We start from the raw sequence: 27835 nt of genomic DNA on the forward strand, positions 1-27835 counted from the left end.
ATTCTCTCCTCTATGAAGTCCAGTGACCTATTTAATCTGCCTCAAACAAAGGACTCTTACAAGATCTCCTCTTAAATTTATTTTCTCAACCCTGGAGCCATACAATTACTGCTGCTCACCCATGCCTTTCGTGTTTAGATACTGGAAGGATGCATGTATTTTTTGTCGTTACAGCATTCCCATGAGAAATCAGGGGCAGCCAGCATGTTCCTGACTTGGGTTCTGCTCATGGTCAGCCAGCCAAACCTTGAGCTGGTTGCAGAAGCAAGTGGTACCTTCATTAAACTGATAGTTGACACATGTGCTGCCTCTCAGGTTCTGATCTCTGCTCAGATCAAAACAGCAGAGACCTGGAGCAGGACCCAGGTGCTGGTTTTGAAGTTGCAGCTATCTCAGCAATGTTTCTGAGGGAGTATATGATCGCCATGTGATGACCCCCATGACTCAACAGATAAAGTGCTTTGTTGTGCCACGAGAAACAGGTCACAAGCTCAGGTTGAGCTTCAGAAAGGCACTTGAGTGTTCCCTGCTTTGTGAGTATTGTGGCTTAAGTCCGTAGGACGCATCAACAGGCACAGGATCTGTTCAAGGGCTTCTCTGCATAGCTGGCTGTGTGTTCGATTCCTTAGGTCAAGGGAGAGGAAGGGAGGTGGTTGTTAACACCAGCTTGGCAGCACTGTGATTGCAACCTGCTGACAGCCCACTGCTGCTTGGATTTGCTCTGTACAGGGGGAAAACATTAGAATTGAACACATTTGAAATGCAGGAGCCTGTCGGCGAGACTGATGCAGAAAGCCCTGTTGGAATTTCCTCTCAGTATCCATTTTATTACATCCCGTTACAGCAGTATTTTTACATTGGGTGATTTGATACGTACATCAGTACCTTGTTGGACAGTGCACTTTGGACTCATTGCCTGTTAGGCGTGCAAAGTCCAGCGCCCATCCCTTGCAGAAGCTCCTGTTCTTTGGCACAGTCCCAGAGCTGACTTCAGACTAACGTGGCAAGAGCCTGGATGTTGCGGGAGCTCTCAGGGGCCCTGTGGCTGGTGTGGTCGCTTCTGCTCCTTCTGTCTCTCTCGCTGCTGCTGGGGCTGTACTGAGCCTTGGCTGCGTGGCTCCGGAAGGCCCGGACAGTTCGAACAGCACGGATGCAGACCACAAAGCTAGCCAAGTACAAGCAGGCAGCGGCAACGCCGAAGAGGCCGACGGCTGCGTCGCCTCCCTGCACCACGCAGCTCATGGAGGTATAGCCCCGGCGCGCGTACAGCCGCTCACGCCTCTTGCAGATCTCCGTGGAGTTCACCTGGCTGACAAAATGCAAGTAGAGGCCGACGGCGGCCACGTAGCTCGCAGCAGCCAGGAGGTTGAAGGCGCACTCACCAACGAGCAGCCCCGGTTTGAGGCGGTGGATGGGCTTCACCCCCACCACAAGGAAGACGAGCGTAAGCGCTGCCGCTGTTAAGCTGAAGGCCACCCCGCCGTAGACACAGGGGGCTCGCATCTGGGTGATCTGCATGTCCAGCTCTCTCACCTCCTGCAGCTCCGTCCCCTCGAAGGGGCTGTAGGCTGAGTTCAGGTTAAAGGACCCGAGACCCAAGCCGCCGAGGGAAGTGAAGCCTGCGACGGAGGCCTGGGCAGCGCCCACGCAGATCAGCACCAGGAGGTTCACCGTGATTTCCACGAACTTCAGGATGCCTGCGAGGAGCAGAAAGAGGGGAACGGATGTCAAAATCACGTCCTGAGCAAACTGGGGGCGATAAAAATACACCAAAACCATAAACAGCACCATTACAGACATAGTCCTCTTGGCTACAACAACAGAAGTGTATTTCTTTAAAAGTAATAATGAAAAAAAAAAATAGTGCGAGCTCTCACGGGTACGTTTCAGAAGTTGGGCAAATTATTATTATTTTTTTAAATTTGTCAGTGTGCTTGATAAATGGATCTCCATGGGGATGGAGGGGAAAAATCCATAAAAATTTTACTGTGCTTGTGTTACTGCCAAGGAAAGTGAACGGTGATAGTATTTTGGCCTGTAACTACTTGGCATAAACACTGAACAAGAAATATCCAGCATGAACAAAATGCTGAGGTGAAAGCTGACAGAAACCTAGAATCTTCTAATGGCTTAAATTTTGTTATTGAGGTTCTTAAAAACATGTTTTCTTCTTTAACTTAGGTATTTTGTGTCTAAGTTTGTTAATTTTAACGTACTGTCTAATCAGACACAACTTCCACTTTCTCTCTTTCACAGAATCTCTTCATAAATGTTAAGAAGCAGTTCCTGATGGTTTAGAAAAAGTGGGGGACGGGGACAAAAATGCCTTATATATTGGGGTTAGTAGTGGAAATATGGTATCACTTTGTGTTCTCTTATGCATGCCTGATTTCAGAAGAAAACCTTATGATTTCTGAGCTGACTTCTCAGGTTATACTACTGATAAAGGTAATCAATTTTTATTTTTTTTTTTAAGCAAAAACAAGTGTATAAATGGCTTCTTTTTGTAGTAGCTGCCTGTCAGGAAAGAGCAGCGTGGCTTAGATAAATCTGATTATTCTGTGACAGCTCACTAGGGGTCAGGCTAAGATTAGTAAACGTGACTGATGCAGAAGTGTAGCAGAGCTAGAGTTGCCTATTTGGGAAATGAAAACGCCCAGTGTACCACGTGTGTTCATCCTCTGCTCCTGAAATTAATCACTGAATAGTGAGTCGGCTTAGCCCACTGTAGTCTGACAACCAAGAATGCAAGATGCTTCACACAGCGGTCCTATATTTGTCTTTAGAGCGGGGTGGGATCCTTGGCTTGCATACAGATGTTAATTTTATGCTCCTAACGCTGACCAGCATGGCATTCTCCTCTTGAGCAACGGCTCAATTGCTGTCAAGGCTGCATGGGCTTGAAAAAAAATCCTCTCTTGTGCTGCCAGATGCTTCTAACTGAAGAAAGTCAGCAACAGCTGCTGTGAAGGATCACTGGATGTTCCTGTTTAGCCCCTTCTTAGTCCCTCCGCAGAGGGCTGAGACAACAAACACCCTCCTGCTGCTGCTGCTGCTGCTTGCTTTCACTGGAAGGCGCTTCTGACAAGGTTTGACAAGGGCCTTTGGCTACTTCAGGAGTGCCCCTGTCCCCAGACTGGTCCCCTCACTTCTAACACAGCTGTTGGTAGGTGCTGAAGCCCATTCACATCACAGCCCTGTGAACCATCCGATTAGCACACAGGGGAGCAATGACAGCAGCGGTAATACCCGGGAACAGGGTATCTGAGGCTCAGCATGTTTCAGGTTGTGGGTGGGTGCATGTGCATACATATAAAACGTACACACATTTCATATCCGAACACGAATAGGAAGAGCAGGCAGAGAAGACAGTGTTATCGCTGAGGAAGAAATAAGCAAGCACTTCTATGCATGTTTTCTTCAGAGATGATGCCCATTTCTGCATGAAAACTTGCCTTTTCCTTGACTCCTCCTCCACACAACCATTTCTGTGAAGCACGGCAATAATCATGCTGTTAACTAAACGTGTTCATGAGGCTTTGTCATCTAAGGAAGCATTTGTGAAGCTATATGTAAAGAGAAATTTAAATCTCAGTCAATGACACAGGATTTGGGCCTCCCTGTACCAAATTCAAACAATGAAGGCAAAGAGACTTGAAGTTTTTAATGGGTACAGAGTCACTGCTTTAAGTAGGACTGCTCCAAATATTTTTAAAGAGTAATTTTAGTATAGGACACTTTCTGTTGCACCTGCTGCTCCACGTTTGTAACAGCACGAAAACAACTGACCCCAATCCTCAGTGGCATTGCTCGAAAATTTCCTGTGTGCTCACACAAAGCCTTGACTTTACTGAGCCGACTGCTGGTACTACGGTAGGACTGGCGTGATGTGATGGGAGGAGAAACATCATCAGCGTGGGCTACTGCATTTTTAAAGTGCAGCAGTAGATGCTTTAATGGCATGCCTGGAAAATTTATTTTGGCATAGCATTCAGGTTGGACAGGTTTTCTATGTACCTGTGGTGTTTTCACACATGCCTGCTGTAGAATTGATTGGAGTGACTAAGCGATGGAGAGAGGTTCATTAGCAGCTACTCCATCAGTTATTTGCAATGTCTGGGTTGACTTTAAAACAAACAAACTCTGATATTAAAGAAAATCATAAAATGATGAACACTGTGTAGGACAAAGCTGTGAGTGTAAGGTCTCCGATGACAGCCAGCAGGGTTTGTGAAAGCAGTAAGCAATTAATGGGTACTCCAATTGTACAGTCTTCAGGATTTTGAAGGAAATATTAAGCCCTGCTATGTTCAAGGCGTATGTCCAGGCACCCTAAAAACTTCATACAACCTTCACCTGTAATCCGTTACAGTTAACAGCTGATACCCAATCTATTGTACTAGTATAAACAGGATAGACAGACTCGAGAAATAAGGAGTAGGAGAGTTCAATTTTGAGTATTAAGTCTGTCAAGGCATGCCAATTAACGCATCGTAGCAGTGATCTATGTAAAGCATTTTTCTGCAGGCAAAAAGGAGCGAGTTCACATCCACACTTCTGAGTCTACGTTGCCATTCCTACTTTCACAGGCTGGTTAGCAAAGTCATCTTAGTTATAGCTGCAGAAACCACGTTGCCAAAAACTTTTCCAAAATGGCAGCTGCTGGTCAATTTTTTCTTTTTTTTTTTTTTTCTCTTCCTTTCTCAAGGTCAAAATCTTGGGATCAACCTAAAATGTTACTGATTTATATCAGAATTAGCACAGCAAATAGCTGGCTTTGGGAATGAGCTCTCTCCGTATTGAGTAATGAGACCGAAGTCTAGGTTCCTCGATTTCCATTTCCCTTCCCATACTTTTCTGCACTGCTTTTCAGCACTAAAGGTGGGAAGAGCTGATACAATCCAGAAGGCTGTGGATGCTGCCAGGAGCTTTCCAGAGGATTGCTTCACTCATTCTATAAAACCCAAATCTGCAATGGATGATACCTTCAATTCATTGCACTTGCTTTGTAACTTTGCTGTGTAAGCTACCTGCTGAAACAAACACAGTGACTTCCACAAAATGCAATCTTTCAACTTACACCATTTATCTATCTTTTTTTCTCTCCCTTCCATGAGAAGTGCATGCTTGGCCATTGCCATGGCATCAATGCACTGATCAATAGCTTTGTTTTATATCAAAGGGTGGGCTCAAACATGCAGCAAAGCAAGCAGGCAGCCTGGAAGGGTGCAGAGCCACAGGCAGCTGACCTTGCTCTCACAGGTCCTACCCAGTCATCGTGTTCTTCCCTTGCCCTGTAACAACTCTGGCCTAGTATCAGGCCCTTCCAAGGGCTGTTTTAAGACATTAAAAGAGCAGGAAACGACTCAACTCTTTTCTTGTGCGCTGCTGTTTTTTCCTGCAACTTTAGCAACTTGAAGTGACTCACGGAGCATCTGATGAGCAACTGTGCTTGGCACGAGTTTAGCAGGGGAAGTAACACAGCCAGGACCAGGGGAGGATCAGACGCTCTCCTTTTCAGGTGAGGCAAGCAGTTAAATCTGCATGTGTCGTCTCACAAAAAGACACTGTGTGACTGTGTGGTACCCAGCAAACCCACGGTGTGTTCAAGTCTCATGTGTTGGAAGCTGTCCAGTCTTTTTCACCAGGCACCGCGGCAGAATGACCCCCACATGCTGGCACCACGATCAGCATGGGTACGTACATGCGTCCACAAAGTAACACGCTCAATTCCTGTTTGTTCCACTGTTTCCACAGCTGACAAAATCCCATCTGTAGGACAGGCAGATCTGGCTGTTCCTCTTGAACTCCCTCTGACCCCGTCAGGGCCTGACTAATAGACGAGGCCTTCACAGCGTCTCCCTCCACTGTGCCTTGGCACAGCAGTCACTTTTTTTCCCTCTGTTGACTGCACGTGGGCTCTTCCTCCTGACTCTTTTGGTATCATGCCTTCCTGTTGATTTAACATCCCGAAGATGCTTTATGTTCGTCTCTCTCTGCATGGCTGCTGGCTCGCTCTCTCCCTCTACTCCCCTCGCAGGCCATGTGCCATTGGGATCGGTGGTCCCAGGGCTGTCTGTCTGTCCCTCTGAGACACCTCGACCCTAGTGCCATGGTGCATGTGCCAGAGCAGGCAGCACAAGGGAAAAACACATGCGAACCCGCACAGGTAAGTGGTGCCTGTGTCACGTCCCATTAGGGGTCGCTCGAGGAGAAGGGAAGACAGTTAGTGGCTACAACACATGCAGTAACAATAATTCTCCCAGCCTTTCTCACTAAAACTTGTCTCGTTTTCCAGTTTGGGGAGCTTTCTGCTTTTCAGAGGTCATGTTTTTTATTTTTTTTCCCCCCTCCAAAGGAGCAGGCAAGTATTTTGACCATATATAGCAACTTACAAAAGCTGGAGACAGTCCTGAAAAGGATCTCATATGCTGAACTTCTCTTGGCAGTGCAGGTTTTGTGTTCCACAGAGAGCAAGGACACAGCTCAGTGTGCAGCTTTGGTCACCTCTGGGCTAAACTGAGTCGGTGGCAGGAGAAATACAATGGGTGGGAAGGAGAGAAAATGTCAAAGGAAAAGGAATTTTGTTCCCCTTTTGGAAGGGCACAAAAATGTGACAGAAGAGAGGAGGAAGCAAAACAATGGAGGAGACCTAAAGAAGGGAAATGAAAAGGAGAAAACAGTCGCGACAGATCAAAAATGTTAAATCTGGATGCAAAGTATTACAGTACTTACTCTTACTGAAATGAGTAACGAGAAGTAGATCAACTTCATTAATGCAATTTCAGGGCAGTACACAGCTTTGCCAGAAATACGCAAACCTTCCCCAAGCCCCCATACCACCACTATTTATGTAGCTCTCCGTGTTCTTTAGTCAGTGGTGAGATTTAACTTTCACTGAGTTATGTTAAAATCTCCCTAATAGGGTAACATTCAGAGGATTAAAATACAAACCAAAACAAAACTCAGAACACAATAGTTACAAACAGGGAAAATTAAATTATTCATGTGCTCTAGAAAGAAGCACTACCACTGCCTTTTAATGAGTTGTCCCTCTTTACTAAAGACTATCACTCTGCTAGGAAATCCCAAAGGATGATCAGCCTTGTTTTTAATGATTCACACAAGCCTTATATGAATAATTAATGCTCAAATTCAAACTATTGCCCTGTTTTTAATGTGTGTCGTCTTCACTTGAAGAACTATTGTCCCACCTGCTCTATCCAATTTTCACAGACTTGATTTGCAGAACTACTTCAGCAGCCTCCGTCCCCACAGTTTCCCACCACCGTATGACACTGATTTACTTGCAACTGAGGCACAGTTTCAGTGTTTTTTCCCTGCCTGGGAACAACAGCTTTTGTCCCAGCAGTTCCTCAAAGCATCGCTTCTAAGCATGGTTTTAACTTCTCTCCTGTTAACCCAGCACGAGTCACCTTCTACAGTTTTGGAAAAGGTGGGAAGCAGAAGGTCTTGCATTAAACTCCAGCACTTACTAATACTGATTTAAATACAATTGCTGTAAAAAGCCTCAGATGTTTCTGTGTCCCTGGTAGGTCTCTGCACAATCAGCTCATGTTCTGCATTTCAGAAAATAGCATTTTTTTTCTTCCTAACGTACCCATAGTTCGGTCAGGTAGTAAACAAAATCTTGGTATCGAAACTAACTTGCAGGGTTTTTATGCCTTTTTTTTTAAAGCCCAGAAAACAATGAAATGCTCGTTTCTTATGCCAACTTTCTGTAGCCACTCCTTTCATTTAAGCTGAAACTGAGCCACCTTCAGAAGGTATAAAGATTGGGGTGTTATCTCTCCTTAAGCAACCATAATCTGGCTGAAGGTAGGGCAGGTTGGAGGAGCCTGTGAACCGGAGCTTCTCATTCCCTTCACAACTTGTGGGTTGTCATACCTGGCGAGCAGCATTCCTGCCTGGGTGTATTTCTCTCCTTGAAGTGAGCTGTGATTCCTTGCTCAAGAAAATACAGCTACTGTTCAATATAGTCGCTCTGCTGTATCGATCAGCTTGGAGAGACACTTTCTGAAGGCAACAGTTTTTCTTGGTTGCTAGAATTTGGGTCAGATGAGAGGCAGACAAACCCAGTGGCCTTGCAAGAAAGATGGTACCACTCTTGTTTTACACTGGGAGAGTGAAGACTTAACTAAGATTTCCCAGTAGGGAACCATGGAGCAGAGTCTAACATATTCTGAACAGCTAATGCCAGCTTTGCCTGCTTTCTTTCCCTGCTACCTTAGTTCCATCTTCTCAGTTGCAGTTCTCCCCTCTCTAAAAACAATAATGCACCCGTTAGCACAATTCCAAAAGGTGGGTGAAAACAATTGATGTAAAAACGAGGGCAGAGGGAAGTCACATATCATGACAGGGCAACAGTTTGTTAAAGGTAAAAGATGTTATCTGCAACGACTGTAGCTCCCCTTCACGGATTTATAGAGCTAATTGCTTGTGGCTATTTGTATTTTGTGGCAAAACCAAGCTTACCTCGAAATTAAATACTCTTCAGAACAGGAAGGTTACCTGCAGCTCTGCTGTGCACTGTATCTTGCTCATGTGCAATATTAATTAAGCATTTCCAATCACCTGGACTATCTTCATTTGCTTAGCTCCATCCAATTCACACTATTAAAGCCCTCTGTCTTTACAATTCCAGGATTAAAAACGTGATGGCAAATTTCAGCTGTTGTTCACACTGTATTTAACTATACTTTGTAAGAAGGGGCATGCTACCTAATTACAAGTGAGACTACAAGGGAACTGGGTGCCCTGTTCTTGTAACAGAAACATGTTGAAATTAACTGAGTGTCTACTAGCATGATCCTTCTGCTTAGGGTGACTTTTCACCTTGTTATTTTTTCCACTCCATGAGTATTTGCCAGCATGTGTAGCTACAGGAAGAACTTAGACTGTGCTTTGTGAAAACAACAGCTTATAGATGTTTACATTCGAATTAATGCTGGCTTGTTAATGCATGAGTATAACTTGGAGAAAGTCATTGTTATTCCCTAATTCTATTTCCTCCTTCAAATAAATTTAGTTTGATATTTCCTCCCGGCTAAGTTTGAAGTCATAGACTTTTTTCTGTTGTTACAAATCATAATGCTGTCTTCTTCTGAGAGGAAATTGGATTGTGGATGTTAGAATGTAAGCTAAAGACATGATTGTTTGGAAGCGCCTACAACATGCTTAAGAAATCTGATACTGTTCATGGCGCCTCTTTAAGCTGTAATCATGGCAGGAAAGAACAGGGATTTGATTATATTTGTTCCATCACAAACTTTTTTCTATCCATTTTAAATGCTGTCTCCCTTAAATGCCACATGGGTTGAAGTACTAAAAAAAAAAAAAGTTAGCACTCAAGTTATGACTAGCATGGTACAATTTGATTCAAGGCAAAAATGCAGGCGTTTCCTCAGTCAGATACAGACCAAAGATGATGGTAGAAACCTTGTTTACCTTCACCATTTAAGCAAAACTAAAGAAAACATTATCCTGCAATTGCATTGCTCCACCTCTTTCACACCAATATACATAATGAAATCATAACAAAATGTTTTTGAGGTCAAGTGACCAAGTATCTGTGACCAATTTAAGATCAGCAATTCGTTCTTGGTTTTGGCTCAGATTTTGCTCTCTCTAAGGTGAAGGAACAAGCGTGGCAGCCAGCCTTGAACAACTTCTCTTGTTCCTTCTAAGCAAAGCAAATATGATTGCTAACTTAATTTTCATAGAACTACAGAAATCTTATCTGGGCTTACTGAGAAAGCACGTTCAATGTGATCACCTAAAATAACTTCAGCTATAAGTACCCCCAGGCCAAAAACTCTGTAATTTTCAACATGTGTTGTCATAGCTGTTGAAGATGGTTATTCCAAGCATTAGTTCCTTAGCTGATGATAGGTTCGTCTTTATCAGAAGTTTATTTCCAATTCCAGTGTAATTATAAAGAATACCTAGATAGCTTGACACCATTCTATAAGCTGTTGTGTACTACAGAAACAGAAGGTGGCAAGCTTCTGTGTCTATTGTCTTTTGAACCTACAATCTGCAGATCCAAAAGCGTGACTCACCCCATGAAATAAAGCACATGGCAGCTAGACATAAAGCTAGCATAGCAGAGAAGGGTCAGAAGTTCTGTAGAGGGGCAGGTGTTTGAAAGAATCAGCAGATATATGAAGAAAGGCAAACCAAGTGGTAGTACATCTGATTTTTCAAAAGATGTTTATGATGAAGCTTCTAGTTAACAGCTCTTAAAGGACACCAGCTCCTGTGAGATAAAAGGGAAGATCCTCTCAAGGATTAGTAGCTGTTAAAAGAAAATAAAGAAGAAATCACTGGCTTTCAAGCAGATGGAATTAAGGGAGAAATCTTTGTTCTGTGCTGCCACACAACTGAAGTGAGAAGTTATCCAGTTCACAAAATGGTTCCTATTCCAGAGAACAACTCACTCGCTCCTGGTCCAAATCCTTACATTTCTCCTAAATTTGCACTCTAGTATATTGTTTGAGAGGACATGTAAGTAGATGCCTTCTTTATACAATCCAGTACTGCTACCCATGTGGTATCGACCTGAACAGCTTTGAAGAGGTCTTGCTCACGGAATTTTTTAGCAGACCTTTTCCTTCTGTTTTCAGGATGAAAGGATTAAAAAAGGAGCAGAATGGTATGAAGTTTCTTAGATAGTATCAAATGTTCCTAATGGTGCACAAGTTTAGTATCAGTTGGCAGTTGTTCCTTCCATTATATTCATGTTGGGTTTATTTTCACACAGCAGTTAAAGGGAAAAAAAAAAAAAGGCGTGGGGGGGTTATTGACAGAAGGAGAGAATAATAAAAGATAGGAGAACAATGTATTTTTTTCTGCTGCTGCTTGCAGCTCAAGTGTTAGAAGGATCCCTGTGAAAAAAATCAGCCTATTTATGAAACTTGACTTTAGTTTTTTGGGATATTGCTGGTGAAATGCATGGATAAAGAGGGCAGTACTTAAGTGAAGCAAATACTTCACAGAGCTCTGGCTGTTTAGAATTCCTCGCTGGTATGACAAACTCATCAACACGCACTGAAAATTTAAGTAGAGTTGCTGGGCAAAAGGAAAAAATAGATTTAGTGAAAGTAGAGCGATGCGTGCTCGGAGAATTCCCATTTCGTTGGAAAAGGCTGTGCTAGATCACCTGATTTCTCGGCCTCACTTGATACTACTAATTTATTTTGGAATTAAGGCGATCGGGAAGGGGGATTTCATCAGAGTGCTGATAAAACATTGGCACAAGAGAGGTAGTTAAGAAGCATTTCCAGGAACTTTCAATGCTGTAAGAAGCTGTACCTCACATGTACTGACTTTGTATTCTACAGTTCATGTCGTTTTTCATTTGTAATGTTTGCTATCTGACTGAAGGAAATACAAAATTCTGTAAAACCACTCTAGGAAATTCTGCTAAATCTTGGTACTTTCAAAAATTAAACGGGGTGGTAAAATTCTCATGATCTTATCAACCTCATATTTCATTTATTGAAATAAAACCATTAATGAAATGGTTTATTTTCTAGATGATCTCTTTTCCCTCTTCCACTGCAAGCTCAGACACTAAATTTTTGGGGAAATACTGAGCAATAGCTGGAGGATGGTGGGATTGAAATCATCGTCATCAACTGATGCATGCAAATCTAGGACATTTTGAAAATGTTAATGATGTTTAATGCACTGAAATAATTAGAAGTGAACGGTGGGGGGGGAAAAAGCACAAGTCCCATTAAGCTATCCGTAAATCTAAACAACCAGTGAAACTGGTAACTAAAAATAACGGGACATTTCATTTTTTGAACCTGTGAAAAAATAGCACATGGAGTCTTCTAAGGTTTTTCAGACAAGTGAAAGCAATCCAGCATTGCTGCAGGAAGAACTGCCAATACAATCTTATCAGGAGTAAAATAATTATGGGTCTGTGTCAGTAAATACGCTCTGCTAACTGTTGGAGTTAAAACTCCTTGAAAAAAAACAAACTGCATACAAATAAACAATTACAACATATTTTTAAGAGAAAATAGCTCAACTCACTCTTAAAATTGTTCACACAGACAGAAATATCAAGAGTAAATCAAGTGCGTTATTTAACTTCCCTTCATGGAGCAAAGAAATAATCTTGTGTTATGTGTTTTCATTTCCTTGCAACAACTAAACTCTTCATTTGTCTCTTTAGTGGAGAACACTGCAAGGCTTTTTAGATACTAACTGTATGTTTTAACTTAGACTGCAGTGGGCCCTTCTTAAAAACAAAGTGAGAATGCTCTCTGTCCTGAAGAGGGAAAACTTTAAAAGAGCAGTGGGTATTTTAGCTACTTTTTTTTTTTCAGTTTACGGGAATGAGTTTAACTTAAGAGTTAGGCTGATTTCCTCCCACATTCATGATTGCTTCTGTTTGTTGTAGCCACTTTCTAGGTACGAAAAAAAAACACTTGTATTTCTAAAGAGCTGTTTTGCTGGATTCATGTCCGTAGAATGGTTTTGTGTCATGCTATGTGACTTTATAAAGATGCATCAGTGATGACTGGATTATATACAGAGCTGATAAAAAGTCTGAGAAGAACGTGTCAGAATGCTGCAGCTTTGATGCTGCATTAGTCATATTTAAATTGCCTAAGGATGCAAGTATCTACTTTATTCCTAAATCCCAAAGCTTAACTCTTGTTGCACAAACTGGCAATTATGCACATGACCCACGCTGGTGCTCTGGATGCAAAGTACCTCTGTAAATCTTGCTTTTCCATACCTAAAACTAGTTACTAACCTGCAGTTATGTCATTCATTCATTATAACCTAGAATTTTATGCATTCCCCTCAGCTTTATACTGTTGTGCTTCTGAACACAGAAATCAAAACCAAGACCAGCCCTTGGAAGGAGAGGAGTAGACGGCAGGTAGTAAGAACCTCACGTACCTCTTGTTGTGCATACCTTTGAACACTTCATTGAGAAGGTCTCCTTGGGAGGATAATACTGGGGCGGTGGGCCAAAATATTCCTGTGATGCTCCTGAAGCTTTAGAGTATGAGTCTGAGCAAACAGTGGAAGCTCTTGAGTGCTGGCCACCTCGGACATCTCTTGTTGACCTACAGTGGAGTAAACAGGTAATGTACAGTAATTAGATCACGCTTTCTTGTGAACGTGAAAACGTTAAAAACAGGGAGAAGCTCCTGTTAGTGGAACCAGCTGACTTGTTTCATAAGGCTCTGATCTTTTTTGCTTGTGTCTTTTGAAAGCAAACACCCCAAATACTTGCATAAATCCATGTTCACGAGGATATTTGCACTTGATCATGCATTGTTATTTTGGAAAGCTCTGTACTCGCTGGCTGACTTGGTTGGGTTACTCGCAAAAGGCAGCAAGAAGGGTGTGAGGGGAGAGTTCCTGTCCCCTTAAAAATGAAGTTAACAGATATTTTTCCATGAAAAACATTTTTAGCTAGTCCAAAGAATAAAAATTAAAATTATTTTCAAATTTTAAAAAGCAGATGAAGGTGTTCAAACTGGGGAAAAACATTAGCCTGTTTATGTCTTTCCCTCTTTTCTGAACTCCCTAATGTCAGGTGAAGAAGAATCTAAAATCAGCCAAAATAAATGAATTTCATGAATCTCTGCTTAGCATCTCTATTTGTATACTTCAAATTGGAATTGTCTGGCTTGCTGCAATGACATACAGCTCCACAAATCAAGACTGATGATGTTTAAGGTTGGTGGGATTTAGATTATTCAGTATGAAAAGTGCAATTTGCTCTTTTAAAACTGAGTTAACACTCAGGTTAAAAGAAACAGTGGCTGTAAATCACTTTGTAAATGCTTGGTCTAATCTCAATGTTCCCCCTCATTTGAAGGAGAATTGGAACTTGCCTTTTTCAAGGTACAGCTGGATTATGTTGTTATTAAAGGGTATTTTAAGTCTCATTCCACATTATTGTTTTTATGTCTTCCTATTCAATTATTATCTTGAACTTCTTATCCACATATCAGTATTTTCAACTGTAGTTTTGTTTCCTAGTATCACAGCACTTGGGTTTATCTTCATCCAATTCCAGATTCAACTTACAAAAATATTATCACATTCATCCACATTAAATCATGCTCTTTGTAATCTTACATTTTAATTAAGACCTTCAGTAACAAGACCAATGCTAACATCTCCGTGTGCAGCTGCCAACAGCTCTATTTGGCTGAAACAATCCTGATTTTTCTGACCTTTGTCCTGTGTCTTGTGCAACCACCAAAGCATCCTGCGCAGCTGTGTCACATAAATTAAATAAGCTGTGTGATTTATAAGACTTCCAGTTAACTTGAAAGCAATCCCTTTGGTACTTCTGATGCAGCTGCTTCTCTCTATTGTATCTTGCTACATGCCAAAAAACAAAACAAAAAATAAAAAAACAGCTCCCCTAATGTTCAGTAACTGAGTACAATTGGAAAAAAAAAATTCTTCTAGATGTTTTATTTTTCCTCATAATGGGCCTCTTCTGGCCACCTTTGCTCCTGATTCCCTCCAGGACTTTCCAGTTCAGGGTAATGCAACTCTTTCTTCTCGGCAATGAGAGGAAGCGTGCTATAGGAGTTTCAGACAGAAATGCACTGTGAAAGAGAAATACTGTCGCTAGAAAGTCTTGGCTTGTGAGGGAGTGCATTAGGCACCCAAATTGCAGCTCCTACAAAACTCTTCCCATCTTTTCAGTTATGGTACCTGGAGGTCTTTTGGTCAATGAACCTAAGACTTCACCAACGTACTGTAATTTTCTTTCAAAATCAGTTGTTCTTGAGAGGTATACAGGAGAAATGCTGTTACGGTATACCAAACTCCATCAAAACGATTAACGCAAAAGTTTTTTGATTAGTTGCAGTGAAGACTGGTGGCTGCCAGAGTCTTGGCTTGACTCTAAGAATGATCTCTGTGGCTGTTACAGATCTGTATCTGCAGCTTCCCTTTCTCTACTCCATGCTGTATACCGTGAAGGTCTGTTGGCCTTTATGATCCTTCCACCAATTTTCAGTCTGCATCCAGTACTTCATTTGTAATGGCAAAAACAAAAGTCCAGAGAAGTTGCTTCAGTGATGTTGTATGTGACACCCCTAACACCTTTCTTTTTTTTTTTTCCCCACAGTGGGGTTAATTAATATATTCCCAGCAAATGCTGCTCTCCTTCTAACATGTTCAAGATAATTTAACTATATTTCCTCCTGATCTTTGCTTTTACTAAGGACAATCATACAGCCTCTGAGGATGACACTTAGGCTGATTTTTGTTCCCATTTCTCTCAAAATTTTCATAGCACGTTAGCTAGTTTTCGTCACACACCAGGATTATCATCCAATTTTTTTAATATTTAGCTGAAAGTACTCTTTCTAGTCCACACAGTGCGTTTCACTACTGCTTTTATTCTCATCCTGTTTTTCTTGCTAATGTGTATTGTTGGGGAGGACTTCAGCATTAGAGCTTTTCAAGAATCTTTATTACATTTATCTCCTCCCCACTCCTTGCCTTTTTTCTTAAATTGCCTTACCTTACAAATAGGCCCCCAGAGGCTAAGCGGATGTGAGGAACACCTTACTGCCCTGGCTGATTTGCTGCTGGTGTTTACAGCTGCAGATCTCTCTCCAACAAAGCAACCACTGGCATGCCCTCAAAGAAAAACAGTCTAATCTAAGTTCTAATATGCTGTAGGCTAGCCAGGCTGAAAGGAAGAGTATAATATCCTGAGAGTTTATTTGCCACTCCAACCCTTCTATTAGTTTGTTTATCGTACTGATAGTTGGCTGACCCGCTATCAAGTGCCACGAACCGCCTGAGGCACTTAAATAAGTACTCATTTATTGACTGCAACTACTTACATCAATTTTGTTTTGGATTAGTATGAACTTGTTCGTAGCCGAGCTAGACCAACCTAAGAATTCGGTTAAGTGTTTGTGCTGGTCTCAGTCAAGTGATGTTCTGTATTAAACACTGTGTATTTAGCAAGCCTTCACTTGCTCTTGCCTGCTGACCAACTTCTTAACCACCTGTACAAAGACCCGTGGCCACACTTCAACTGCTTGTGACCCAGCTTCATCCAGATAACCCTATGAAAGTCACAGCTCTGCCTGTGTCACAAAGCCTCTCTTTTTGCCTCCTCTTAGGATGCTGTTACCCTGGAGCTCAATAAAAAATTAAAAATTGCTTAAAATTTCAGTGTAAATTAGTTTCCTGATTCTTAAAGCAGCATGCTCATGCTTCGTGATTTCAAGGCTGAGTAAATGCTTTCTTTACTACCCTAATATGAACGTATTTAAAAGCAAAAAAGAGGGCAGGCACCGTAGACCTGCTGTGATATGTTCCTTTAAGGTGGTAAAACCTACCTTCCATTGTATGGGTATTGCTTTCTTGTTCTTCTGTCTTCCTCGTACCTGTCGGATCCATGATCCTCATGGTGCCTGTGCTGCTTTTCTTGGTATCGTCTCCCATCACGAGGCATCTTGTCTTACATGTATTTTTTTCTTTCTGAAATAACTTCCTGCACCAGAAAAATGAAACTGTTTCATTTTATAGCTCTACTCAGTTATTCATTGACCAGCACTTACAGAACACGTCCATTTCATGCTGGTTCAAGGCTTGGTAGAGACTTCCTTAAGAAGTGAAGGAAGTAAAATCCTTTAAACTGCACGTCAATTAAGTTCAGTAAAGAAGGATGTTTTTCTCTGCATTTCCCTATTGATCAAGTAGTCGTGTTTTTTCTATATTCAACAGTTTTTGCACTGAGGTGATTAGGTTTGCTCTTACCCTTATGTCTCTGCTGCAAGGACAAGGCACGGTGTCCACAAAGAGTGTGGATCTTGACTTTGTTACTGTATTTTTTGTTGTTGTTTTAAAGCCAATACAGCATTAAACACATCAAATAGCTACCACCCAACCTGCCAACTTTTATTCTGGAGTTTTCCAAGAGGAAGGCACCCCTTGGCGTCAACAGACGTGTTACCAAACATTGTGTCCCTTTGGGAAAACATGCTACAGGCAAAGCTGAAAATAACTTTGCACAAAGATACGTCCTTCGTAATTTTATACTAGTTGTTTACAGGGGTGTTTCTTCCTGGAAGTGTCTCTACCCTTTGGCTGTAGGAGATCTCAGCGCGCAGCCTCAGCCCCTCAGCGACCCTCTGCCACCACCGCAGCCCTTCAGCCTTGCCCTGAAAGCACCCCAGTCGGTTGGGTTTCGACTGATCGCCCTCAGGCCTCGCTGACCGCCTTCCCTTCCGCCTCCTCAGAGTGCCATTAAACCCGGCAGCCTATTTTTTTACACATTTTCACAGCGCACAGCCGAAGAGCCGCTGCCCCCCCGCTGCAAGCCGCGCTCCCCCTCCCGAGGCAGAGGGCGCTCCGCATGGCGGCCGCCACCCACTCCTACCCCCGGGGGCAGCGGGGATCCTTCCCCGGGGGCAGCCCGGCCCCGAGCCCGGCCACCTCTCCCCGCTGCCCCCGGCCCCTCACCTGAGGGCAGCGCCGAGCTCCGGCTCCCGGCCAGGGCCGTCCCCCGGCGGTGGGGAGGCGGAGGCGGCCGGCGGCGGCCCGGCCCCTGGCGCAGGTGCTGCCCTGCGCCATGCCCGCCCTGCTCGGGCTGAGGCCCGCGGGGGCCCTCGGGTTTGCGGGAGAGAAATGCTGTGTCCCGGGGCGTGTGACAGCCCTGCTTCTCTTTAATTTAATAAAAAGAAGTCCTCGTTCTCCTACTCCTAAGTGGGGCCCTGAGAGGGAGTGCAAGCGGACGAGTGATAAAGTAAAAATCCCAGCCCTCTGTCAGCTTCCAGCTACTTTCAGGGCTTGAAGACATGCAGCGAGAGGCGTGGAGGCAAAATAAAATTTTGAGGAAATTTGTCCCCCGGTGTAAATGGGTAGGAACAGGCTGTTTTAAAGCAAGTACGATAGATGGCAGCTTGAAAAGGGAGGTAGCCCCTTGACTCTCCTCTGGCAGGATTTCGGTAATTGAGCACTTGAACACGTACAGTCTGTTTTCCTGGTGCCCTGCTGAAAGGCCTTACTTTGATGAACAACACGTGGATCTGCTGGGGTTTTGTCTCCTCACTGTGATGTTTCCCTCACAGGAACAGCACGCTGCTCACTTCGGGATGCTTCTTGTCCAAAGGCTTCAAAAAAACACACCGCCTTTTCAGAAGCTATTTCGTACAGAGAGCCTGGGCAGACCCCTAAACTGGTACTGCTGTGAACTAGTTGCTCATTGTGCAGTCCCATGCAGAAAAACTCCAAGTGCCACAACAGTGGGATGGTGCTGGTAACGTGGCACGGTGCCCGGCTAATCTAGAGCTTTGGAAAGCTTCCCGAGACTCCTGGTGCCATCCTATAAAGGTGGAACCTGTCCTCTAAAAGCAGAGCTGGGACCAGAATATCCCTTGATTTCCAAGGGTTTATGCAGCAACACATTTGGGGTGCCAGGTCTTCTTGGATTTAGGCTTAAGATGTGCAGCTGTTACAGTGTAGGGGTAAACATGACATCCCCTTCGAGTAATCTGTGGGTATCAGAGGAACTGCTGCCTCTAAAATGAGGGGATATCTATGGGAACTGAGTACTTAGATATGTGTTTTGTAAATTGCTGGAGCACAGTAAGACTGATTTCCTGCTCCAGTTGAGCTGTGTTAACAGCTTATTCTGCTATTTACCATTCCCACCTCTCCTAGACCTCTTTTACTGTTCCTGGTTTTAGCCGCACAGCTTGTCTTCTCTTTGTCTTGCACCAACTCTGGTGCTCACTTGATCACATAGTAAGCCAATGCAGCTTGCTTTCCAGCCAAAACCAATTTACTTTCCGCTGTTTTAGTGAGTTGAATTGGCTTTGTGCTTCAATCAAATGTGTGCTGGAGCAAGAGCTTGGCAAAAGCATGTCTCAGAGGGAAAAAACTGGGGGAGGGATATGGGGAGAGGGCTACCTCTCTTGGCAGCAGTGAGTGGTTAATGTAACTGAAGCCTTAACCTGGAGCTGCAGTTTAAGATGCTACTATCTACCTATGGGTTAGTTCATACACTCTCTCAGTTTGGGGCTGTCATTCTGGTAGCAAAGACAATATAACAGCAGGAGTGTTTTACTGCTCCTTAATATAAGTTTCTAATTAAAGGTGGTGCAGGCTAGCTTGCCGGGCTTTATGCTGGAGAAGGTTAGGGTGCCTGTATGAATTCTCAGTTCTCTTCCATCTGCGTGATCAACCTTTGCGAAATCTGTTCTTCATTTACATCCAGTAGAGGATGTCCATTCTTGACACGAGGAATAACATCTCACTTTAGGTAGGCACATTTCATGCAAACCGTAGATGCTTCTTAGGGGGCCTGCTGAACATCCTCCTTTGGTGGCAGAAAAGAAGCTAGACAGAAGGAAGAAAAATTGCAGGGAAACTTGACTAAAACCAGACTTTTTTTTTTCCTTCTTTTTGGTGTGGGATGGGGGTTGATGCATGGAAGTATCCTGGCAGCCACTCTCTACAGTTTAAGCAGTAGTTTTGTTAAAGCATTTCTTTTTCTGGGCTGAAAGGGGTTAGTCTGTTGCCATTTGTGTCTGATGGAAGACTGCATGCAGCTGAAGGGATGTGATTGTAGGATGGATAAAGTTCAGGGAAGCTGACAGAATAGATAAGAACTTAAAAAGTGGCTAAAGTCATCTCCACTGTGTGACGAAAGTGATTTCCCCTGAGAACTCACAAAGCAAACACAAGGTATTGGTAGAGCTGCTTATACATAAAAACCAATGAAACAACCCACATTAAATGCTTCTGGTTAGGGAAAAATAAGAAGAGCTAGCAGTACGAATATGTCTCTAAGGTGAAAAAAAGGTAGAAAGAGCTCATGGAAGGATCAGATAGGAAGGATCAGATATGGTACTGGCTGAATTTAGATGAGAACAATCAAAGAAGGAAAAAGGTCTTGTAGCTTAACTTGTTTCAGGAAAAATGCCCCCCTTGTTGTATGTAAGGAAACAGTTTTGTATCAAAGATACACCTGATTGTGCCATCAATTTCTCCTTTTAATAGAAATAACTTTTGTGACTGAATTTTGGCTAGCTGCTGAGCTCCAGAGGGAGTAATTTACAGAAAATGAAGTGTGAAACATTTTGATTTTTTCCTGGTAATTTACTTGAATAGGTCACATCTGTGTCTTGGATCAATGCTGTCCTGGATACTTGCTTCTAGGATAATAATAATAAAAAAATACTCTAAAAACCAATCTAGGTGTAGGGTACAAAGTGCCGCAACTAGACCTCCAGGGACAGATTTCTCCAGCCAGACAGGCAGGGCACCACTGGAGTCTGTTCAATTTGACGGGAACACTAAGCTCCTGAGATCAGCAGGACTAAAATTAGCTTCGGACTTTTTTTTTCTACCCTCTTGGTGTTGTTTTTACATGAAATGTGTTGTTTATTGTTACAAACAAGGAAAAAAAAAGAATTTGGGTTGAAGGCTTTTTCTTTCTTTCCTTCTTTCTCACTTTTTTTTTTTTTTTTTCCTTAAAGGGATTTTGAAATCCATGGTCTTTTGGATGGGAGGTAAATTGCATTTTGGAACAAAGCGGTTATGTGTTGGTCAATTTTTTCTGTTCTAGTGGGGAAAAGAAACAGCACAACACCAAACACTGCTTCAGCAAAAGAAATGCAAACAACATGCATGGTTTTATATTAACATTGCATTCTTAGTGTGCGTTGTGCTGTTACTTGCTTATTTTTTAAGCAATGGAAACCATCGTTAGGCTTCTTTGATTGCTGTGTTGGGTGACTTGTTGGTTTGGTTGTTTCATTTCATAGGCTGAGTCCTTCCCAGAGTCTGCTGAGCAATTACCGAGCGCTGATGTAAAGATCTTACAGTACAATTGTCAGAAAAGTGGGGATTTTGTCACAGTGAATCTAGAGTCTGGCTGGGGAATAAACTCCTTCTGGGATGCATCCAAAACAGTCTGAAGGCAGCGAGGATGTTTCTGTTGAAGCCTTGAATCCCCGAACGCTGTTATCTGCAGGCCCCTTCACATTTATATCAGCTTGAAGTGTGGAGCTGCAACACCAGCCTCTCTAAGGCTCTGCATCACCACGGCTGTCATTGTCACGCTGCCCTTCCTTGAGTTCTGCTGTTCCTGGCCTCCCAAGCTGTGTCTGAAACCTTATCATTCATTTTCTTTCTCCCTGTCCTTAAGCCGCGTTGTAGGAGGCTGAAGCCATTCTTCCCTTTCAGAAATGCCAAGCAAAACCAAAATGGCTTTTGAAATCTGAGAAACTGTTAGCATGGAAATTTCTCCCTCCTTTGTCAAGAATTACATCTGTGTTGGGCTGAGTTTAGGAGAACTCATGTTTGAGCAGATCTCGGAGGCTATCTGCAATCCCGTACTCAGTTCTCTTTAATAATTTACCACTTCAATGTAAAGGTATTTCAGGGCTGAAATTTGCTTTCCAAAGACATTTAGGACCTGAGCAGACCTCTTTAGCCTGCCTTGCCCTGGCGGTCACGCTGGGGACCTTGGTGAAGTGCCTTTGTCTTTACCTGTCCGGAGGTCTGCAGTCCTGTGAGTAAGGGTGCCAGCTTGTAAAGCACACGGAGCTGCGGTAAGAGGAGCTATCTGGGAGCTCACTTCACTGTCTCCTGGCATGAACACATTACATTCCAGGCTTTTACGTGAAATCGTTTCTATTAGTAAAATATTTATGAAGTTTTATTAACATGGTAGGAGCTCTTGCCTCTTTTACAAGAGGTAGAAATTACGAGCAGTCTGCCTTCCCTCTCATTTAATCTCCTCTCCCATCTAGTGTTTTTCTTTTCTCATCTGGACACAGATAAAATCCAACAACACTGGATATTTGTTTTGCGGTCAAAACTATCTGGAGTCAACAGTCCTGGCAGGCATTGGAAAGACTTCTTGTGCATAGAAAATTTATGAACACGCAGAGATGCTGGGTTCAGTAATCTGGCCTTAAAAGGTATCCAAACGTTTTGTTCGTGATCAAAACACATAACGCGGTGGAACGGAGCTGTTTACATCTGGGCTGTCTGGGGCTGTACCGCTGACATGTGCGTGCACTGAAAGGGGAAGAGAGGCATTAAATTTAGGTGTCCGGTTCACGCAAACAGTTTGTCACGGTTTATTTTGACCTCCAGAAAAAAGAAATGCAACAGTGGCATCCTGTGGCCTGAGCGGCTCATGACAGGTGTGCCTGTCACCGAGCTCTTCCTTCACGGCGCGGGGAATGGAACAAATTATTTCGAGCAAGTTTACCAAAAAAAGTGCATAATATTTCACGTATGTGCGCTGCAGGTTTTCAACCTGAAGTTAAGACTAATAAGACTAATAAGAGTTCTTTTTCCTTGCATCTACATCATATCCAAGGGCTCGCTCCCACCTCCTGTGCGTGTGCATACGCGTGTCCCTTGAGTTTTTCAAAGTCCTAGCTTTTACTTGTTTAACTTGGACAGCCGACTGCAATTTGCTTGCCTCCTCACCAGCAGATATTGGCAGCTGTGACCAACAGGCTTTCTGAAAGCCTGCAGGCATGCCAGGAGGCACATTAATTGGGAACAGGCAGGCTCACCTGCACTCCTGTGCGGAGATGTCAGGGAAGCTGCTGAAAGCCTCGTTTTTCCCTCTTCTTCTTTGCTTTCCCTTCTCTAAAATGAGGAGATATTAAGATCTTGTAAAGCCTCTTCCTTTTCACTTCTTCCCTTCATATTGAGAGGTGTAAATGCTACTGAATGCTCAGCATCAGGAAAAAATGGGGGGGAAACTGACCTTGCCAGTAAATGAAGCAGCTTTCATCATTTTAATTTTGCTTTTTCTGTGCCCACAGTGCTCCAGCTCTGCATGTCTTGTGCAAGAAGGGAAAAACAGAGTACAGGCAAGGATGTCCACGGCTGCCCGTGCATGGGAGAACCTGTGAGCATTAATTTTTCCATAGTGCCGTAAAGTCGCCACAATCCCATTCTTGGGGATGTTGGAGTGGGAGGCAGGGGAGCAGAAACAGCAGCGGGCAGGGGCTTAATTATTGCCTTTAATAATGACCGAGTGCTCTTCAGATTTTTGCAGGGTTGCTTAACTGAGCTTGCACCACGGTTTCTTGCCAGTATTAATCCCTGGGCTGTCTCTTAAAACACGCGCACGCATGAAAACAAACAAATGCTCCGACTCGCTGTGGCTCCAGCGATGTTAAACCAAGCTCCTTTTTGTCAGTTAAACTGACAACGGAGATAAGAGGAGCCGGTGCTGGTATCATCTGTTGCATAACAAACCACTCTTGACAAAAGAAGCAGCCTCCTGTCAAACGAATTTCCTTTATAACTGCCGAGGGGACTATTTTTAGTTTCCTCTGCCATTCTTTGCTCCTTAATCGGCTGTTTCGCTTTTCTGTTTTTTCTCTGCTTTCCCCTTTTCCCACTGGCTCTGGTACCAGGTACTGCTGATGAGCTGCTGCAGGGAAGGCACTGGGGCTCCTGTCGGCACCGAGGGCCTGTCCTGGGAGCACTGGGGATACTGCCTGCCTCGCTGCCTCCAGGGGAAGGGAAGGACGAGCAAACCACCCCGAATCCACGTGCAGGATTTCAAAGACCAACAAGTAAATTAAACCAGCTCTTGCCAGGGAAGCGCTTTTGCTAAGGCCATGCTCCGAAAACGTTGTGAGTTGCACGAGGGGAGCTGCAAATGGTGTTTAAACATCACAGGCGCACCGCACCAGGCAGCAAACTCTTCATATTCCATTAGCGAAGCAAGGCTGAGCCTGCTTTTTCCACCGCAGATAAAATTAAAGTGCTTTGGAAATGATGGTGTTTATTCCATAGGTCTTGACTCTATAGTACTGGCTGTGTTCCCTCTTGGTCTGTTTGACCCACTGCATGTTTTCGGTCCTTTGAGCAGCAGAACGGTTCGTGTCTTCTGGCTGAGATATAAAACAGAAGTCCTGCCTATCTGTAATCCATTAGAGATTTTGCGGGGCTGTTTGCAGCAGTAGGAGTGTGTGAAGGCTTTGGTTGTTCTGGAAATAACACTGCTTTGCTCACTTGCATATCATAGTTCAGTCAATCTAAATCAAGCAATCATCATCTTCTTCAGCCTCCTTCTAAAACCTAATTCCTGTGGGTTATTTTATACTTTATAACTTCTTCCTCCACAGCATGCAAAAGCTTCATGGTAACGAGTGTTTTTTATGCCCAGGGTGCTTCAATAAGTTACAAGTCACTGTAATACTCATTTTTTTTAGCTAGATTCAAGGAGCACAGAGGCCAAGTAAATAGCCTTAAGTCAACTAGGAAGGCTGTGGCAGCACATTTGTGCTTCTTTCCAAGTGAACAAAACAGCCTTGAAGTTAGCATACTAACATGTTTCAGGAAAGTGATGCAATTCTTGTGAAGAAGGAATTGATAGAAATGTCAAAAGTTTTAACCATTAGTATTTTCTTAACAAAATTGAGTTTTCAAATGCTACTTAATGTTTATAGAAAACGTCTTTTGAGAAAACAAAAACAAAACCCTTTTGTGACTTAAGACAAAATGGGTTGGGTTTGTGATAGAAATACTCCAATCTCTCTCTTTTTCCCAAGTGGAATAAAATAAAATAAAATAAAATAAAATAAAATAAAATAAAATAAAATAAAATAAAATAAAATAAAATAAAATAAAATAAAATAAAATAAAATAAAGGAAGAAAAGTGATGAGATAAGGTAAACAGGGGCCTGGTTTCTCAAATGGGATGAGAATACAAATATATTTAATGGAAAATAAAAAGTACGCTGCTTTTTTTCTTCAGGCTTTCTCCTCCCCAGTCTTAGTCTTTTCTTTTTTCTTCTGAATATAAGTGACTAGTGCAAGAGTGACTGGTTTCCCTAACCCCAAAAAATCATGTACCAAAACTGAAGAGCAGTCCTTAGCCAAGTAAAGTTAGAGAGAGTTGGGGAGAGTTCATGTGGCCGATGACAACAGCTCCTTACGTGTTTGGCTGCTCTACTGTCTGACAGGATTGGACAGGGATCTCCTCGGCAGATTTTGCTGGCTCACTTCCTTCTGCCTCGTGGGTCTGGATTATGCTGTAGCCCCCAGATTAGTGCACCCATGCTGCAAGTCACCTGGTGTGATCCCAGTCTGCACTGCAGAGTCATTGGGTGCCCCTCAGGAGTTATAATGTCAGCTACCCTCTGTGCAGTCTACGGGCTGAGAAAAAACTGTTCCTGCTTCTCTGTTCCCTTTTGTTCCATTCTTTTGATCGGTGTAACTTTTTAGTTCCTTTCAGCTTTAGTTTTGATTCTGCAGTTTTCAATCCCCTGAATTAGAGTTTGGTTTAAGAGCTGGAAGTGGGGGGAAGCACTAGAAGGTAGGCTGATTTTTATTTATTTATTTATTTTCTGAAAATGCATGAAAGTCTGCCAGTGAGTTGTCAGGTTAGTGATGGCTTGTGACATATCAAAGCAGACAAGCACGGGTTCATAATAATTCAAGATCTGTTGAAAACAGCATTGAATGTGGTTAGCAGTGAGGGCTTTTTAAAGAGAAAATAATCATTGTAAGTGTATTTCAACCATCGCTGTAGAAAGAACCCATCATTTTAGTGTGTATCATTTGGATTTTGTGTCTCTTACTCAGATTTTCAGTGTTTTCATCCCAGTTCATCTGTCTCGTTCCTTGCCCTGGTGCCTGGAGGGAACACTGCTCTTACATGTCTGCACATGGGGAATCCAGGTTTTCAGGCCACCTGTGTTCGTGAAGCCTTCCTTCCAGCCATTTTATCCCATTGTTCAGGAGTCCCATTTTCTGCCTTTGCAGACTTTAGTCATTCTACAGAAGAGGAGCGGTTGCATCTCCTGGGTCAGTGGCGTGAGAAGTAGCAATAAACTTCTTGGCCAGGAGCCTAAAAAAAATCATTTAGCTTCCATTGGGTGAAGAGGTTCTGGCCTTCAGAATCTCTCCCAGCATTTTAAGAGGTTTTGGGCAAAGATGTCTGGAAGAAATGAGAATTCCACTTTCAGAATGGATATGAAATGAGAAAGCCAAAGAAAAAGACAAATTTTCCTCTCACACTGTGTAAAGGGCCTCTGTGCTGAAGACATCACCAGCTGAATGCATATAAGAAGTCGCCAGCAATCATTAAGCTCAATTAATCTTATTCTTGAGCACATGATAACAGCTGTGGATTATTTAAACAAAGCAATGGTGGGCAAGCAGGAGAGGGAAATTAAAGAAAAGAGGTCCTGCTGTAAACACTTGTACCACCATCACCCAAACTACACTGTAGTGTAGAAACTGGGTCAGAGACACCCTTCCCCCTCCAGGCTGTCAAAGTTATTTGAGCTTCTATTGAAACCATCACAATAGAAGAGTTTGGCTCATGCATTCACTGAGCAAAACTGATTTGTGTTTCTTGGTTCAGAAAAAGCTGCTGGGTAATTTTCCGTGCAAGTACAATGCAGCAGTTCAGCTGATCCCTGAAAGCTGATTTCTTGGTGATTTGCCTTTCATTTAATAGAGCACTTCTGCTTTTATTCAGTCTTTCTAAATTCACATGCTGAATCTGTGTTTAGAAGCCTTAAACCTCTCTCTTGCCTGTATCGGGTTTAGGAACCGTACTGGTAGCCTTCATCCAAAGTTCAAAAGATTTCTGTAAGTCTATTGAGATGCCGCTTGCTCTGTTTTCTTACTGATGATATAAATCTAAGTTAATTGGTTTGTTTGCTTGTTGGGTAATTGAATTAAATGTATTGTTTAGGAAGTATGGCTGGACTAGACACAAACACAGCTCTTCTGGACTATTCCCACTCCCCTTTTTAATCCCATATTTAAGTCTTTCATCCTTGTTTACAGCTGTCCTATTAGCAGTCTCAGCCTTCTGGTGTGCTCTGTCTGCTCTGTTTTTTGTGTGTTTTGTTTTTCTGGCTTCTTTCAGGGAGTCCCAGTGCCTCCACCTTGTCCTGAGAAGAAAACCAGCTTGCTCTTTATACCACGATGACCGGCTACACAGGTTGCCAGCAAGCACAGAACCAGGGAGTTTTGCTGTCAGACGTGGCGTTAGTTGGCGGTGCTCACAAACCCTTATTCCAACGGAGGAACGAGTGAAGTTAAACAACAGGTTCCAGAGTTTGAACCTGTTCTCTAATGCTCAGCTGTCACATTTCTTTCTGCTTACATGAAACGTCATTTCTATCTACAAAATCTCCTGACACGATGGTTGGTGTTGCCAGGAGGTGTCTGTGGGACCTGCTTGGCCATGGAGCCAAGAAAGCTGTTGTTGAAGGAGCTGCACACCCTAAGTAGTTGTGGCATGGTGTGTTAAGGAGCTGTGGGAGTAGAGGGGTATCAGGGGAAGGATCACCATTTCCTCGAGTCCACTCTCCAGACGAGATGCTGGTTGTTATGAAGCAGCAGTGAGAATTTTTCTACCCGTACACATCCATCCTGCTTCCAATTCTCCATCATATTGTGTACGCTAACAAAAAAGGATTGGAAAAAATCTCCCAGTCTGTGTGCTAGTTTCAATAGCAAATCAACAGGCACACTTATTGGAGCTACGTACGTTATGTCTTCCTTGCATCTTCACTACCGAGAAGAAAAATAGAAATTCTTGCCGTTCCACACAGCTGCCCGAACGAATAAACTAAAGAAATGGTTTGGAGAGAAACTCAAGCTGGGAAGCGATTTGCACCCTGAAAGTTTGACAGCAGAATGCCTCCTGTTGTTATCAAGGCTAATCACTTTCCAGCCCTGTCTCTGGCAAATGCTCCATCTGCAATAATCAAGTCAGTGCATATGACATAGTTTTTTGACAGGACAATATTTCTTAATAATTTAGTAGCATCGCACACACAC

At 43.1% G+C, this 27835-nt stretch overlaps 1 protein-coding gene and 1 long non-coding RNA gene across 4 annotated transcripts; one reads left to right on the top strand and one right to left on the bottom strand.

Moving 5' to 3' along the window:
• Positions 1-800: 800 nt before the first annotated feature.
• On the bottom strand, positions 801-17663 carry LOC137850648 (MARVEL domain-containing protein 3-like). 3 transcript variants are annotated; one of them, XM_068670906.1, is made up of 4 exons: positions 17506-17663; positions 16380-16534; positions 12946-13115; positions 801-1697 (listed from the first exon to the last, which is right to left on the bottom strand). In XM_068670906.1, exons 2-4 carry the CDS (start codon positions 16493-16495, stop codon positions 991-993), a joined length of 993 nt encoding a protein of 330 aa, XP_068527007.1. In that variant the 5' UTR covers positions 16496-16534; positions 17506-17663; the 3' UTR covers positions 801-990. The 3 variants fall into 3 exon arrangements, with proteins under 3 accessions (XP_068527007.1, XP_068527009.1, XP_068527008.1); XM_068670908.1 differs by lacking the exon at positions 17506-17663 and adding an exon at positions 17423-17444; XM_068670907.1 differs by lacking the exon at positions 17506-17663 and adding an exon at positions 16801-17065.
• Positions 11792-27794, top strand: LOC137850651 (uncharacterized). The gene is made up of 2 exons (XR_011092712.1): positions 11792-12925; positions 22839-27794. It is a non-coding gene; the product is annotated as an uncharacterized lncRNA (long non-coding RNA).
• Positions 27795-27835: the final 41 nt, after the last annotated feature.

This window comes from Anas acuta, chromosome 2, assembly GCF_963932015.1.
Source record: "Anas acuta chromosome 2, bAnaAcu1.1, whole genome shotgun sequence".
NCBI classification, from domain to species: domain Eukaryota; kingdom Metazoa; phylum Chordata; class Aves; order Anseriformes; family Anatidae; genus Anas; species Anas acuta.

What these genes read in the sequence shown, in the direction of transcription:
- LOC137850648 (XM_068670906.1), bottom strand. Translation starts at nt 16,495, where the DNA reads ATGCCTCGTGATGGGAGACGATACCAAGAAAAGCAGCACAGGCACCAT. An exon ending in CAATACCCATACAATGGAAG is followed by an intron (nt 13,116 to 16,379) that starts GTAGGTTTTACC and finishes ACTCCACTGTAG; the next exon opens with GTCAACAAGAGATGTCCGAG. An exon ending in AAAGGTATGCACAACAAGAG is followed by an intron (nt 1,698 to 12,945) that starts GTACGTGAGGTT and finishes TGCTCCTCGCAG; the next exon opens with GCATCCTGAAGTTCGTGGAA.